We start from the raw sequence: 15919 nt of genomic DNA, 5'->3' as shown, positions 1-15919 counted from the left end.
CAGGTCACCTGCACTGAGCCTGGGTGTGTGTCATCTGCAACCGGCTTTCTCAGAGGCATCTGTGCGTCTCCTCTAGGACTGACTGCACCAGCTCCTTCATTCACCCTGTCTCTCTGCTGAGGGGCACTGGGGCTATGTGACCAGTTCAGGGCAAACAGAAATACCTGGTAACCCTACCTCTCTGCTCAGGACACTCATCCTCCCTGATCCCCTGCCAGGCCTCGCAGCTTTTTTAGTCCTTCTTAAGAAGATAAAAAGTGCAATTCAGTCTAATAAATATAAAACTCCAGAGCAGACCAGTGTAACATCAAAACTCCCTGCTTCTCGATTGGTGGCTTCTACTGACAGAAGGCAGTGGAAGAGAGAGACCAGTGGACGCACTTATGTGCTGTGTCCAGGCACAAGGGCTGGGCAGATCCTGAGATTCCAAATCCCGAAAGCTTTGCCAGTCCATATGAGTCAGGGCCCCATCAGGACAGAACCTGAGATCTGGACTGGGACTCAAAGCCCACAAGGTCCGGGATCCCACTGCATCCTTAGGGAAAACCCAGCGACCCCCAGCCTTATCTGCATCCCCTACCTGGGACCACCTGGCCCCCACCACACTGGCCTCCTTTCCTGCCTTGAGCCACTGGGCATCGTTCTTCATAGCCCCTGCTACCCAGTTCCATTCAAAGCCCCCTCCCCAGCACTCCAGGTTACATCACTCCACTGTATTGATACTGAGGTTCGCACCATAAGCTGATTTTACCTTGGTCGATGATAAATCACTGGCTGGTTTGTAGGCTTTAGAACTCAATCAATCATAAAATAAATGTTTACTGGGCATGGTTCTAGATGCTTCCAAAAAACAAAGTCTCCCTCCTACGGAACTTGTTTTCTAGCAGGAAAGACTGATTTTAAGCCTCCTGAGAGTAGGGGTGCTTTTAATCTTATTACTGTGCACTGTGCACATTGTAGGCATCATTAAGTATTTTTTTAATTTGAATGAGCAGCACCAAAAGCTAGAAGAGCATATTCTAAGCCACAGTGACCTACTCTTTACGACACCAAAGCTTAAGAGTTCTTATAGCTTGTATGGTGCGTGGGACAGGAAGCCCTGCAGGGTTTTAAATTATTTAACTTTCTATGTTTCCGCATTTCGCATTCCTGCCCACAACCTGAATATGAAGATTACAGCTTCTCCTTCTTGACATCCTGAATGTTCCTAGCATAGTGGAATGCACACAACAGGAACTTGAAACACATGAGAATTTCCAAATCAGCAGCAGGAGCAGGGCAGGAAGCAACATTTGTCATTTAAAAGCTGTAACCAAATGTAGAAATTCTAAATGGCTAATTTTTTACAAAATAAACATTTCCTTTTAGCTCACAAACTTAGGAATATTTACATGTATACTGTTTTTAATTTTAAAAACTTGAGCTGATAAAAATTTTCCTGCTAAACACAAAATCAATAGAAATACTATTGTGTGAAATGTGTGGAAAACAAGAAAGGAAAGGGCAGGCAGCGAGAACCGCACCAGACAAGGGGGCTGAGTCCACAGGCACCCTGCTCTCTACACATGAGAACAACCAGGACGAGGGCTGAGTCCACAGGCACCCTGCTCTCTACACATGAGAACAACCAGGACGGGGGCTGAGTCCACAGGCACCCTGCTCTCTAAACATGAGAACAACCAGGACACTGGCACCATGAACTAGACAAGCAAAGGGCTCCACCGGCCCACAGGTGTTTCCAAGCCCCGTGGGCGTGACGCTGCCTCACCTTGGCGTTCAGTAGCAAGAACAGCGGGTGGTCAGGAGTGGTGTGGGCACGCCACTGCAGCACGTCAGCCAGGAACAGGAACTGCACGAGAGGGCGACTTGCTCACTGGCGCCTCCGGGGCACAGACACCCGTCCACCCGTCCCCGGAACTGGCCTGTCACCTTCCGTGCCTGGTCGCTGTCCTCCAGGTGGGCGAGCTCTCTCCCGGAAGCCTGAGCGATTCTCTTCCCAGCAACCAGGTTCCCCACGATCATTGAGGCTGGTCCAACCTCTAGAAATGGGGGAACTCTGAATGAAAAGCTGGTGACTTCTCATATATAATCATCACGTGATTTTATTTACAATTTTTATTTTGAAAACATACTTGAATGAGGCATTTAACTCTTCTACTGAGATACAAATATTCAGAAAGCTAGCTACAAGGTTTATGCTAAGTGACAAAGAGAATTTCTCTCTTGAACATAAACTACGCCTTATCGAGAAGTTTACTACACGACGCATCTCAGAGGATACGATTTGGCCTCAGTCACAGCAAAATTCTTAACATATTTTGTTTTACTGTACTTTATGTATAAATCAGGAAATTAAATCTTCCTGATGAAATGTATTTAGTGATATGTGTTCAATAATTAATAAAAAAAAAACTTTGGCATGTACTAAAAATCAACAGGACCAAAGAAATGAAAAATTGCATTAAAGTTAAATCAGTCTCTAAAATTAGCTTTTAAATGTATAAAATGAGAGAAGGAAAGTTGACCATTTGCTGAGAGATTTCCAAGGTCCCACAGACACTGGGTGATGTGATGTGTCCAGTGTCAGTGTCCAGCTCCAGGATGATCCTGGGCATCATTTCTAGCCCTAGGGAGCCATCTCCTAGCCATGCAAAGCTAAGATGCCATCCTTGAGTTTATCATTAAAATTGGTTCCTAACAGGCAGGTGGAAACCACCATGCAGGTGATGTGGTTAAGTTCCCCCATGCGTGGCTGGTTCCAGGAAGGCAGGAGGTGGCACCATTCTGGGGTGCACACTCGCTCTGGCTCTTGACCCCAGCCCCAAAGACGTGGGCAGTTGGCACTGGAGGTCTAGCAGGGCCGCACCCTAACCACAAGCACCGCTGTTACCACTGTTAGACTAGAGAGCATCCTGTTGTTAGGTTCAACTAACCTGGTTGTTTCTGACGAGGTTTGGGGAGGTTGGTAACACAGGTGTGAGGGCACATCAGCACATTACACGGGTGCAGTGTCCCTTCCAGAAAGCGCTGTTTGGTTTCAGAAATGTGAATCCCTCCGAGAGGAGCCTTCGGCAAGGTGTTGGCAGGAACCAGGGCCAGACAGTACACGCCCACCTGGTGGATGCTATCGATGGCCTGAAAGGGAAGGACCCTGTTTGGCACAGGCCCCCAACTTGAGGCTGGGGAGATGCTGGGTGGGGGACAGGAACATCCCCTCTGTGGACCTGTTCCCCAGGCCAGGAAATGGAGTGCCCTCTGGACACTTTGTTAAATGAGGAAACAAGATGAAGAGAAGTGTGTGCAGTTTTCTACCATTTAACTCAGAAAGGGGAAACACACACACTGTATTTGTGTACACATGTCCACAAATCTGTGACCAGAGGCTGAGGGATGGGGCAATGAGGAGATGATGGTGAAAGGGCACAAAGCCTCAATTAGACAGGAGGAGGAAAGTTTTTTCTTTGAGATATATTGCACAGACTGGTGAATATAATAATGTACATTTCAAAATCACTGTGAGAGTGCATTTCAAATGTTCTCATCAGAAAAAAATAAATATTGAGGTGATGGATATATTAATTATTCTATATTGTATTCATAAATTATAACATCACTTTGTATCCCGTAAATACATACAGCTGTAATTTGTCAATTTGCAATGAAAAATACAGATAAACAAAGCTGGAGCCAGGGAGGACCGGGCGGGACAAGCCAACCACTTGGCACTTGGAGTGGAGTGGGGGTGCCAGCTTGGGAGATTCACCGAACCATAGGCCGTGCCGGGGCGCCCACCTGCAGCACACGGCTCATCCACTGGAAGCTGTCCTCCTCCGAGGCATCCGGCCGCTGCTCAGCCACCAGGACAATCCGGTCGTCGTGCAGCACGGTCACAGAGAACACAGCGATCCTGCGGGATGAGACATGGAAATGGCCACACGGCAAGAGGCCAAACAAGACACAGATGCATTCTCACCCTCAAGATGGAAGAGGCAGACTGTCCTAGTATTTAAAATGCAGTCTATCAAATGGGGCTACCTGCTGCAAATTCAAAAAGTAACTCATCATTCTAATCTCCTCGAGGATGGTTGAAATGTGTCTCAAGTCACAAAAAACAGAGGACTTCAGGACAAAGCAAAACAGCTCCAAAGACACACATTTTTACAAGAAAAAATTCCTTAATCTGATGTAAATTTCCTTCTGCACAAATCTTTGTCTAAAAGTTCTATTTATTATATTTTTTTAATCCAACAGATCGCATCTCTATTTTACTAGAGTTAGTCTATTGACATTTGTAGTGATTAGTATATTTAGACGTGTTTTTACTATCTTAAAAATTTCAACATGTCCTCCTTTTTTCTGTGTTGCCTTTTCCTTCTTTTAGACTTTGAGTTGATATCTTTGTCTTTTCCTTCATAAAGTAAGAAGATGGTCTCCCCACCAAACCCATCATGTTAGGATGTCTACCATTCTGACTCTGGGACATTATGGATATACCGTCTCTTGTCCTTTCCTTTGACTTGACTGGTGTGTGTGTACACACACACACACACAATTTACACAACAGACCTCACCTAGTACTGAGTTCTCCTTACTCTCATACATCTTATGGCACATCTTGAATTTATTTCTCTTAGTACCTTGACCAAAACTGTTTTCAGTACGGACCTCTGTGTGTTAAAACTTCTGAAATTTACATGCTTAAAAATATTTTTTATTACAACTGCACAATAAAGTGACAATTTGGATAAATTGGGTGCACTGTTATCTTGTGCCAGTTCCACTGTGGGGAAGTCTGATGTGTTTTGCTTGGCTTTTGTGTGGTCCATGGTGAGAATACAGATAAGCTCAACATGCCATGGGGCCCTCTGTGGACCATTTCCCAGTCCAGAGAACCCCAACCACCTGCTTCCTCAGACAATCCCTGCTCCACTAAACATATCCCTTCTCCTTGAGTCTGCTATCTGGACACCAGCCCTTATTCTCTCCCATCTCTCTTAATAGTTCCTTTAAAGTTCCTATTTTACTTCCAGAGTAGTTCCCTAATCTGACTTTCCACCTTCTCTACTTGTTCTCTAGCTGTATCCATTTTATGTATTCCATCTACTGTGTTCTTTGAACAATTACTTTGTTAGCATTTCTTGATCTTAGTTCATGTTGCAAATCTTCTATTGCTCTTCTTCCAATGGCACATATACTCTCAATTGGTTGTGGTTCCACTTCCAAGCTCCTGTATTCCTCAGCTCTTCCCTAGTGGGGACAGGGAGGCTATCCTGCCTGCAGATGCAGTCACCATCAGGTATAGGTGGCCCTGCGAGGGGGTGGTCTCCCTGCTCCACCTCAAAGCAGGGTTTGGGCTACCTTGATGTTATCGCTAAGGACACCTGCCCAATGTGTCCCCCATTTCTGCTGTGAGGGGGGTCATGACCCTGGCTGTGCCACCCTCCCCCTGCACGCAGGTGCACACACACACACACACATGCACACATGCAGGAGCACAGCCTGCCCTTCCCAGCCCCCTGAGCAATCTCCCACCTTCTCTGTTGTCCATCCTCTGGGCTTTTTCCTCAAGACTAACCATGATGACACACCACTTTGCAGAATCCCCTCACGATTGCTTTAAGGGCTACTCAAAGGCAGGGTCTGACCTGGCTCCCAAGTACCTTAGTTTGAGTAACAAAAGGCACATCCTTGGCCAGGCACATTGGCTGACACCTGTAATCCCAGCAGTTTGGGAGGCCAAGGAGGGAGGATTGCTTGAGCCCAGGAGTTCGAGAGCAGCTTGAGCAACATAGTGAGACCCTATCTCTACAAAAAAATTAAAAAATTAGCCAGGCGTGGGGTGCATGTCTGTGGCCCCAGCTGCTCAGGAGGTGCGGTAAGAGGACTGCTTGAAGCCCGGGAGGTAGAGGCTCCAGTGAGTTATGGTCACACTACTGCACTCCAGCCTGGATGGGCAACAGAGTGAGACCCTATCTTTAAAAAAAAAAAAAAAAGGGCACCCCCTTGAGAAAAATAAAATTTAAAAAGGCAGCTGGTTGAGTGGACCAGTTAGGGGAAGAGCTTCCTCCCAGACAAGGAGCTTGGGAATAGAAGAAGCAAAATTCTCTTCCTGGCCCCTGTGCCCAGGGGCATAGGCCCAGAGGTCTATTATTTGCTCAAGAGAATCTCTAAGGTCCTTGCTTTACACAAGTAGAAAAGTTGAGTTGATTTTTATTCCAGAGGCAATGGAGGGTGTCATGTGTCTCACAGAGAAAATGGCACTTTTCTGTTTTAATTCACATTCCAAGGTTATTAGGAACTTAGACCCATTTCTCCTTTGCTTTACTCAATTCTTTCCTCCCTGATTTGTCCCCTTGAGCCTTTGCCCCAAATTTTACATCAAAACCTTATTTTCTTAAGGAATCCAAGGAACTCTTTGGACAGTAAGGATATTAACTCTGGTATCATTGCTGCAAATATTTTCCTTTTACTTTAGTAGTTTTCTGATGTACAATTTTTAGGCTTTGTGAATTCAAGTTTGCTGGGCTTTCCATCTACTGCAGAAAGACTTCCCGAGCTGCAAACGAAGGAATCTACTCCCGGCATGGGGGTCCGCAGCGCATCACCTGCCTCTGTAGACAAACTTCATGGGCTCCACGGCCAGTGCGGTGGCCACAACGTCATCTGCATTGTGTCTGCGAACTCCAGTGACCATCAGCCCGTCCAGTTTGCCCACGATGAAGACCAGGTTGTCCTGAGGGAAAGGGTGTGGGTCAAGACTCCACCCACACGGGCAGAAGCTGGATGCGCCAGGACCATGGTCAGGCCCCCCAAGAAGGGGCCAACAGCACAGGAGCCTCTAGCGCCTTGCAAACGGGTCAATGCCCCACAGACCCAATCTGCAACGCAGGCCCTGTGACAAGCTAGGCCTGGAACAGGGGCAGGCTGTGTGGAAGGAATGGGGGCTGGTGGGGCAGCATCAGGAAGGGAGTCAACATGGGAAAGGGGCAGGCTATGTGAAAGAAAGTGGGGCTGCTGGGGCAGCGTCAGCATGGGAAAGGCTCACAAGTGGGAAACAAGTTGTGGGTGGAGTTTGTGAAGGACTGAAAACTGCTGAGCTAAGGGCAGGGGTCCCAAACCCGGCACCAGTGACCTTCTGGGCTGACAATACCATCGCAGGTGCTGTCCTGTGCTTATGTTGGACACTGAGCAGCATCTCTGGCCTCTAGGTACTCACTAGATGCCAGGAGCACTCCCCTCCCTTGAGTTGTGACAAGCAAAAATGTCTTCAAAAGTTGCCAGAAGTCCCCTGGGAGGGAAGGGGCAAAACTGCCCAGTTGAGAGAAACACTGGGCCAAGATGTTACAAATAGAAGTATTTATTTTTGAATAGTTTAGACATCCAAAATGGTAAAGAATGATATAATGAATACTCACGAACCTGCCACTCCATATAAAAGCAAAACATCCTCATCCACCCCGGGGACCCCCGACTCAGGCCTGTGTGCAAGACTGTGCACCAGTCTCAGAGGCGTGGATGGCCCTGCACACAGGTAGGGTGATGGGCAGGGAGGTCAGCGCCACCGACCAAGGCCACATGGGAGGTCAGGAACGGCCAGGACGAGGGTGGGGCTGCAACGAGGTGTCCCTTAGCCACACCCCCTGCCTTCTCTGACTGCCAGTCCTGGTACAGGAGGACATACTCACAGGCCCGATGAAGCCCAGCAGGCCCGTCCTGGTGAATGGCCTGTCAAAGATGGGTGCTCCTCCTGTGGTGACCGGAACAGCCTGCACAAAGTGGAGAGGGGCACGATCAGGCTGTGGACAACCAACCAACTGGCCAAAAAGACCCAGCAGGCGGCAGGAGGCTCAGCACCATGTGTACGCCTGCTGGCCAGGGGGAAAAAGGAGGCTGGCCCTGCATAGGCCCAGTTTCTGTGGCCTGGCTGCTCCATCTCCTGGGCAGGCCTCCTGAGGCAGGAAACAAGCATCCCTTTTACCTCTGCTGGGGGTGCCTGGCCTCCCTAGACTTGTCCTGAACAACTCACATCACAACAATGCAAATACAGCAGAGGGCTGGTTTCCCCGGGGCCACGGTGAGTGCCTTCCTATTGGCCACCAGGCCGCACCGACACACCCTCCTCCCATGCAGGACTGTGGGAAGCACGCTGACTCCCAGCCCTCCACAGCATGCCTGGTCCTGGTACTGGCCTTGCCCTCACTCTGGGAGGACACACAGGGGTGTGCAGGCCATGTGCCAACAGCAGCGCCTGTGTGGAAGGAGACCATCCCCGCAGCCTCTGCAATCCCCCAGCACCCAGCACACCTGGGACCCCATGAGTGCTCATGCAACTTAACTTCAACATGAAAGTCAGGAAAAGGGACAAACCTCAAACACATTCTTCGTGATTCCAAGCAATCCATAGTACGCTGTGCCAGTTGCACTGGAACTGACGCATATTTCTCCCACTTCATCAGTTTTACAAAGATAAGGGGTACCTTCTAACTTCACAACACATACATTAGCTAAAATGAGAAAAAAAACTCAAAATTATCAAGAACGTGTTTAAATGGATCACTCACAAAGATCTCCTTGCTGCTGTATGTGCAGTTATGGAAACAGGATGTTATATACACAGCATCTTCTTATAAGGACTTTTATGACACAGATGATACACATGCTACCTAGCTGTAAGTCTTTATATTTTATATGTAATATTTTTTATAATCAATGTAAGGTGACCAGAAAGTACAACACATCCTTCATGTAATAAGCCCCGGCTGACAAAATATTTCCTGTACTACGATAAATAAACCCTGTGCCTCCTCTTGTCATACTGCCCCCTCGGTCCACATGGGGTGCTGCTGGCCCTGGCTCCTGACCATCACCACCACACACGAGCCCGGGACACCAGCTCCTGCTCCAGAGCCTGACAGAACTCTGCCCATGCCTGCCCCCTTTCTAGTAACCTTATTTTAAATGCAAATCTGCCATGTGACTCCAGACTAATCTTAAGTCAAGGAGTGCCTCTAGAATATCTTCATGGAGAAATACCTGTTCATTTTAAGTTCTGCCTAACTTCCAAAACAACCTTGATGCTGCTGCACATACTACAGGCTATGAGGCCCAGGGCACTCCCTCAGCCATGTGCACATTCTTTCCAGAGCGCAGATGTTTTTCCCCAAGACAAAGGCCCTGGGTCTGGAGGGTTGCGGTGCAGAGATCTACCTGTCTTGCAGCCACTCAAGACCAGGATTCTATCTGTAAGTTCCCCAGTGAACCACCCTCTACTGACAAACGATCTGTCTGCCTCGTTCTTCAGTTTCTCGGCCTTTCCGCATTTGGGGGCCAATTTGTACATATGTGCCTTTTCATGGAGCACGATGTCTCAGGCCTCAGTGTGACTCCTCCCACAGCCCCATCACCCAGTTCTGTTTTTACTTAAGTGCACCCTACCCAACTCTCGGCGACCTGCTGCCTTCCCCTCCCACAAGGGATCTCATCTGCCTAGTCCTCAGCTCTGCCACAGAAAGGCCTCCAGAAACAGCCTCACACAAAAGCATGAGATGCACAAATGAATGGGCTGTGGTCCATTAAACGAAACTTGGTTACTTAGCAATCAATGAACCCATTGGGTCAGCTAGGAACTGTCCTTCTGTGCCTCTTCTTGAGTTTTTTTCTAATATATTCCCATCTCCAAAGACAGTAAAAAGAAAGAGAGAGACAACCAGATATTTGCTTCCTTTTGCCACAAATCAGATAAAAGTCTTTGCAGAGAGAATGCAGCCATGCTTGGCTGATGTGGAAGGTGGTGCTTGTCTGTGCTTCCAGGTGGCCATCCAGGCAGCCATCAGTGCCACACAACACTTACAAGCACATGCAGAGATGGGGCAAGGTCACGAAAAGCCACAAAGCACCACATACACACTTGATACAGTAGTGAACACAAATGCGACAGGCCTACACAGGGCAGACTGAAAAACTGCTGCAAACAAATCACCCGTAGGATTCACCATGGGGCTCAGTCCCACAACAAGGGGTACAGCCTGGGGGCTGTGGAGGGTCATGGGAAACAGGGGTCCACCTGGGGGAGTGCTGCGTGCATGCCTGGGGGAGTGCCTGGGGGAGCGCTTTGCGCACGCGCCTGGCAGAGGGGGAGCGCTGCATGCACACACCTGGGGGAGGGGGGTGCTCTGCGTGCACGCCTGGGGGAGCGCTGTGTGCACGTCTGGTGGAGCGCTGTGTGCACACCTGGGGGAGGGGGGTGCTCTGCGTGCACGCCTGGGGGAGCGCTGTGTGCACGTCTGGTGGAGCGCTGTGTGCACACCTGGGGGAGGGGGGTGCTCTGCGTGCACGCCTGGGGGAGCGCTGTGTGCACGCCTGGTGGAGCGCTGTGTGCATGCCTGGGGGAGGAGGTGTGCTGTGTGCACACCTGGGGGAGGGGGGTGCTCTGCGTGCACGCCTGGGGGAGGGGGGTGTGCTGCGTGCACGCCTGGGGGAGGGGGTGTGCTGCGTGCACGCCTGGGGGAGCGCTGTGTGCACGCATGTCCTGTCCTAATCCACATTTTACAAATAAAATGCGCACAACTACAGATGTTCCTAAGATTCATTCAGAATCATGACCTCATCATGATTTTCCAGGGAAGTTTAAACACTTACCTGTATTTTCCCCATGAGTAAATAAGTGACACCCCAATGATTGCTGTCTGTGAAAATGTTTTACGACAGGTTCAAGCACCGTGCAAGACTGACTGTTCTATTTCTCAGTAGAATTACAGGAAAAAAATGATGCCATTTGTATGAGTAACAAGTAGAGCTAGAAACACAGGCTGAAATACTTCAGTCTGATTCAATGAGGACCCAGCATCTGTGCACACACAGGGATCAGGCACCAGCTGGCCCCAGGCTCCAGGTTAGAGATGGCTGGGCTGCCAGCACCACCCACAGACAGGGTCTGCACCTGAGCAGCCACAGCCTGTCAGCATAGCCGCCTGCAAGAGGCAGAGTTGCAGGCACAAGGGCCAGGACGCTGAGCCTCTCGCAGTGCCTGCAACCCCTAACACAGTCAGGGCCGCATTGGAAGGGGGGAGACTGCACTGAGAGATGGGGTCCTGCCTCTAGAAGTCACCAAAAGGGGCCCTGACAGCTGCCCGTGAACCCCAGAAGGGCCATCACAGGGAGGCAGGAAAGCTGAAGTAGCTGTGGGGTGGCTACAAGGAGGGCAGCCTCAGACCACGTGGCAGTGTCCCCACTCGAATGTCACCAGGGCCTCCCAGGCCAGATTCTGCCTCAGGACAGCAAGGAAAACCTCCAACATCTAACATGACGGTCAGGCCTACAGAGCCAACTTCTGCAGAAGAGTTCACATAGGCCTTTCTGACATCGAGGAATTTCTGGGAAGCTTCCATGAGGCTTCTAACACATGCTTGCTAGAACTTACTTAGATAACCTAATTATCAAGTTATTCACAAACATTACCATTTTCCTCAGAGCTGCCCACTTCACATGGTTGCCATGGGGTTAAATGCTTCAACACATATGAAGTATGAAGCCTGTGCCTGGAACACAGTGAGCTACTATCACCGTCTTCCCAAATATCAAAGAACTGTAAGTGAGTTGCATAGGCCATATACACATCTTTATATTTTAGCTCATCTTTAAACTTAGCACAAAGGGAGGGAAAAAACTGAGCAAATATTTTACAAAGTAAAATTCCAATTTACACTGAAAAACATTCTTGAGAAATCTTTTACTTGTATGCTTGCTTCTAGAGCACTACTATGAAGCCTGGAGTATTTATAAGAGGCTGAGGCAGGAGAATCGCTTGAACCTGGGAGGCGGAGGATGCAGTGAGCCAAGATCACACCACTGCACTCCAGCCTGGTGACAAAGCAAGACTCCGTCTCAAAACAAAACAAAACCCTTTTCGTTACCTCAATCAGTCATGGACAAAGACCCACTCTGGTTATGTCTCTTACCTCCAGGCATCACCTGACCAACGTCCTGAACAGTAAGGACTGACAACTTTTCTTCAGTATCCACTCTGATAACACCATAACTTAGACCGTTCATCGATAGGACTGCTTTTCTTGGAGGTGGTCCTCCCAGATCAGGTGGCCTAGAAAATAAAACCACCATGGGGTTAACTGACGAGGGGGATGAAATTCCAGGGAGGTGGGCCCACCTTGCCTGCAGCATGATTCTGCACCAAAGCCACTGCTCCATGTTACAGACTTGTGAGAAACGCATGTTCTAAAGATGCTGCAATGTCTCCAAACTACATGCCCCTCTGCAACGTGACGTCGACACTCCACTCAGTGGGTAAAGGGCCTGTGACTACAGTGGTTGTGATGCTATGTGACTTCCAATGCAGGCCAGTAACGTCAATTCAGCTTCTACCCGATTGTCTTGGGACACTCGCCTGGAGCCCTGTGAAGCCCGGCAAACAGAATGACGGTGTTGAGGCCACTGCACTGCAAGGAAGCCCAGAGCAGCTCACTCTGAGAGACCAGGTGGGGGTCTGAGATGTACACACACAAAGCTGTCTCAGCCCCTCACCGCTCCCGTCCAAACACCATCTCCTGCAAGCCAGAACCACCTGGCAGAGGCCTTCCTAAGCTCCTGGCCCACAGAAAGCATGAGAGACAATAAAATGACTGTTGTTGTTTGTGATACAACAATAGTAACTGGAATACTGAGCAACAGGCGTTTCCTCCAATACGAAAAAAATTACACAGTTGTGCAAAACAAATCACCATAGAACAAAAGAATGAAGAATAATTTATAGTTTGTAGACGACAATAGCGTTTTTTTAATGTTAAGTGATTAAATAGGGTTACTTTTTTTTTTTTTTTTTTTTTTGACACAGAGTTTCACTCTTGTTGCCCAGGCTGGAGTGCAATGGCATGATCTTGGCTCACTGCAACCTCCACCTCCTGGGTTCAAGCGATTCTCCTGCCTCAGCCTCCCGAGTAGCTGGGACTATAGGCACCTGCCACCACGCCTGGCTAATTTTTTGTATTTTCAGTAGAGATGGGGTTTCACTATGTTGGCCAGGCCGGTCTCGAACTCCTAACCTAAGGTGATCCACCTGCCTCGGCCTCCCAAAGTGCTGGGATTACAGGCATGAGCCACCGTGCCCAGCCAAGTTAGGGTTACTTTTAAGAACTTAGGGTTAGTTCCATATATGGAAACACATACCATTTATGAATATATGACTATAATACAAGATTACAATTGAGGCTAAGACACCTCAGCTGTGAGCACACTGAGTTGTACCCACAGGATGGAGCTGGGGGTGGGGCAGGTGAGAAGAGGGGAAAGGAAACCTCAGGAGGGGAGTGAGGAGCACAGGAAGGACCAGCAGCCCTGCACCCACACACAAGGACACTCAGGGCTCTGCAGGCTCAACATGCCCTCCAGGCTGAGAAAGATGACATGAGGGAAACCGCCACAGGAGCAGCACAGGCCTCCCGGGAGGTGGGTGGCCGGGCACTAAGCACCAGGCCGGGTGCTTCTCCAGGCAGGTCAGTGGTTCCCACAGACTCCACGGCTGACCGACACCTGCCTCAGAGTAAGAAAGAGTTCCTAGGTTGTAATGTTTACCACAGCTACAGACGAGATGACAAGGCCTTTCTAATTTGGGAAGCACTCAGGAAAATCGCAAGCCGGCATTCTGCAAGAATCCGGAGTATGGCCCAGGAAGTTCCTACCCAATTCTCCACGCAAACCCAAGCCGGCAAAATGTTGGGGGCCAGGCACCAACGTACTACTGCACAAATGGGCCTGGATCCTAACAGGCACAGGCACAGCTCCAGGATAACTCAGCTGTATGCAGAAGATTCAACTAAGTGCTCATGAGACATAGCAAGGAATGAGGTTACCTGCGGATGGCGACAGTCAGCGCCTCAGGAGAACTTGCACAAGGACAGATGACCTCTGGCCTCAGACCTCTGGACTGGAAGACGTTGAGGAAGGCGTCACAGGAGGAGATCGACCCTGCACAGAGCAACAAGAGTGGAACGCCAGCACTACCTGGGGGGCCAGCAGGGAAGGGGTGGCTGGACATGCTCAAGTTAGCGCAGCCTGCAGCCATCGGAACCACAGGGCTGCATCAGCAGAAGGAAGGGGCCCCTTCACAGGTACCCTCAGACTTCATGTTCTTCAAGGAAGATGGTATCTTTAAAGGAAATCAGACAGCCATGGATGGTCTGGTGCTCCAAAGGGCAGAAGGGGCATCACTAGGGACAGGAAGGTGCTGCATGTGGTGGGAGACAAGCTGCACGGCACTGCAAGGATCAGGTGCAGCGACAGGGGAGTGCCATGGGAAGAGGCACTGGAGAGGAGGTGCACACTCTGACTCCACCATGGGGACCACGGAGTGGTGGTGCGCCTGGGGTGGAGACGCAGAGACCTGAGCAGTGCTGCAGAACCCAGAAGCAGGCCCTGCCTGGCTCAGGTGTGGACCAAGAGAATGAGAGGCTCTGGGGGTGCTCAAAGGTGGGGTGACCTCCCAAGAGATGGGGTATCGGCCACACTGGAGAGGGGATAAGATGAAACATCAGCTTCTGATGCAGGGTAGTCTCCAGTGCATAGACAATGATGCAGGTTAACAAACAAGAAAACCCCTAATACCTGGTCAACAGGTGTATGCTGCAACAGGAGCCCCTGTGTGACCAGCATCACCTGAGGCTTCCCCAGAGGAGGTACTGAGTCAGACCCTGGACAGTCCCGGGCCCCAGAGCTCACGTGTGCAGCCTTGACAAAGCAGTTCCTATTCAGACCACCGCATGCAGGAGGCCCTCGGTGCCCACTCGGACCACCGCACGCAGGAGGCCCTCGGTGCCCACTCGGACCACCGCACGCAGGAGGCCCTCGGTGCCCACTCGGACCACCGCACGCAGGAGGTCCTACGTGGTCAGGCAGCAGCCATAGGGAGCTCCTCCTGGGAGGATGTGGGGGACACCCAGGCAAACCAGGAGGGAGAATGGTTGGGTCCTGGTGGGAGAAGTGAAGCCAGAAGCCAGAGACGTGGGGGCACCAGGACAAAGGGCAGGAGGGTGGGGATGAGGCCTAAAGAGAAACAGGAACCCCAGGCCACAGCACAATCTGGTAATTTCTTAAGAAAGATGACTCTCATTAAGGCATGTACCTTTCATCAAGCATATTAAAATTGCTTTTAAATTTAGTGGCCTAATAAACATGCATGGGATAAACCAGTGAATCACCAAGATGTTCCGTGTCATAGAAATGATGGGACATGTGTATCTATATGACAATGGCAGTGAAAATGCCTCCATTTTGCTTCTCAGTGTATTCTACTTTGGTTTGCAGGAGGGGACACTGTGTGGGGTATGCGCCGGGCACACAGGCTCACTCACACGGGTTGGCGCCATCGGCCACAATCAGCATGCGCAGTGAGCTGAGGCTGACGTCCCTCTGGCCCCGCTGAGCTAGGAGAGACCAGTGCATGTCTCGCGACTTCACCAGCGCGGCCCGAGCTGCAGAGAGAGGATGGCACAGACATCCCTGCGTCACAAGGACTGGCACCCTCACACGCCTACAGACACGTGTACCTCATCCCACAGAGAGGTGTACATGCACAGACAGACACAACACTTAGCTCCCAGGTCACAAGCTCTCTGCAGCTGTCTCTCACATGCAGTCTAACGAACCCTCAAAGCTTTTTCCACAAAAATCAACTCTGAGGTACAATTTAGACATCAAAACCTCAGATCCATTTCCAACATTAATTTTTTCTTAGAAGCTCCATATTGCTCTTTTCCTATCTGCCCGCTTCGTCTCATGTTGTCCTTCCCCAAACCCCTGGTGCTGGCTGAGAAGTGTGAGGACCCCAGGAGCTAAACAGATGGTCTCAGGCCTCAGTCTGGCCCCTGCACTGGCTAGCACGTGGAATCCAGCAATCCCCCCACCCCTACCC

At 50.0% G+C, this 15919-nt stretch overlaps 1 protein-coding gene across 33 annotated transcripts in view; it reads right to left on the bottom strand.

The window, feature by feature from the left end:
• Positions 1-15919, bottom strand: part of DIP2A (disco interacting protein 2 homolog A) — a 113216-nt gene that overhangs the window by 16349 nt on the left and 80948 nt on the right. For 31 of the 33 annotated variants that reach the window (XR_010154501.1, XR_010154509.1, XR_010154498.1 and 28 more), the window contains 10 exons: positions 15360-15479; positions 13863-13977; positions 11958-12097; positions 8368-8504; positions 7686-7766; positions 6606-6733; positions 3793-3907; positions 2934-3135; positions 1930-2039; positions 1769-1849 (listed from right to left, as the gene is read on the bottom strand). Coding sequence is in view for 21 of the 33 variants with exons in the window: in XM_063803614.1 (XP_063659684.1) it covers positions 1769-1849; positions 1930-2039; positions 2934-3135; positions 3793-3907; positions 6606-6733; positions 7686-7766; positions 8368-8504; positions 11958-12097; positions 13863-13977; positions 15360-15479 (1229 nt within the window). In the remaining 12 variants the exon portion in view is untranslated. Of the gene's footprint in view, positions 1-1768; positions 1850-1929; positions 2040-2933; positions 3136-3792; positions 3908-6445; positions 6734-7685; positions 7767-8367; positions 8505-11957; positions 12098-13862; positions 13978-15359; positions 15480-15919 lie in introns of those variants that run through there. The other 2 variants (XM_063803613.1, XM_063803622.1) reach the window with 2 other exon arrangements.

The sequence above is a fragment of the Pan troglodytes genome, chromosome 22 (assembly GCF_028858775.2).
Source record: "Pan troglodytes isolate AG18354 chromosome 22, NHGRI_mPanTro3-v2.0_pri, whole genome shotgun sequence".
Taxonomy (NCBI): domain Eukaryota; kingdom Metazoa; phylum Chordata; class Mammalia; order Primates; family Hominidae; genus Pan; species Pan troglodytes.
This window is presented reverse-complemented; position numbering and strand designations above follow the sequence as displayed.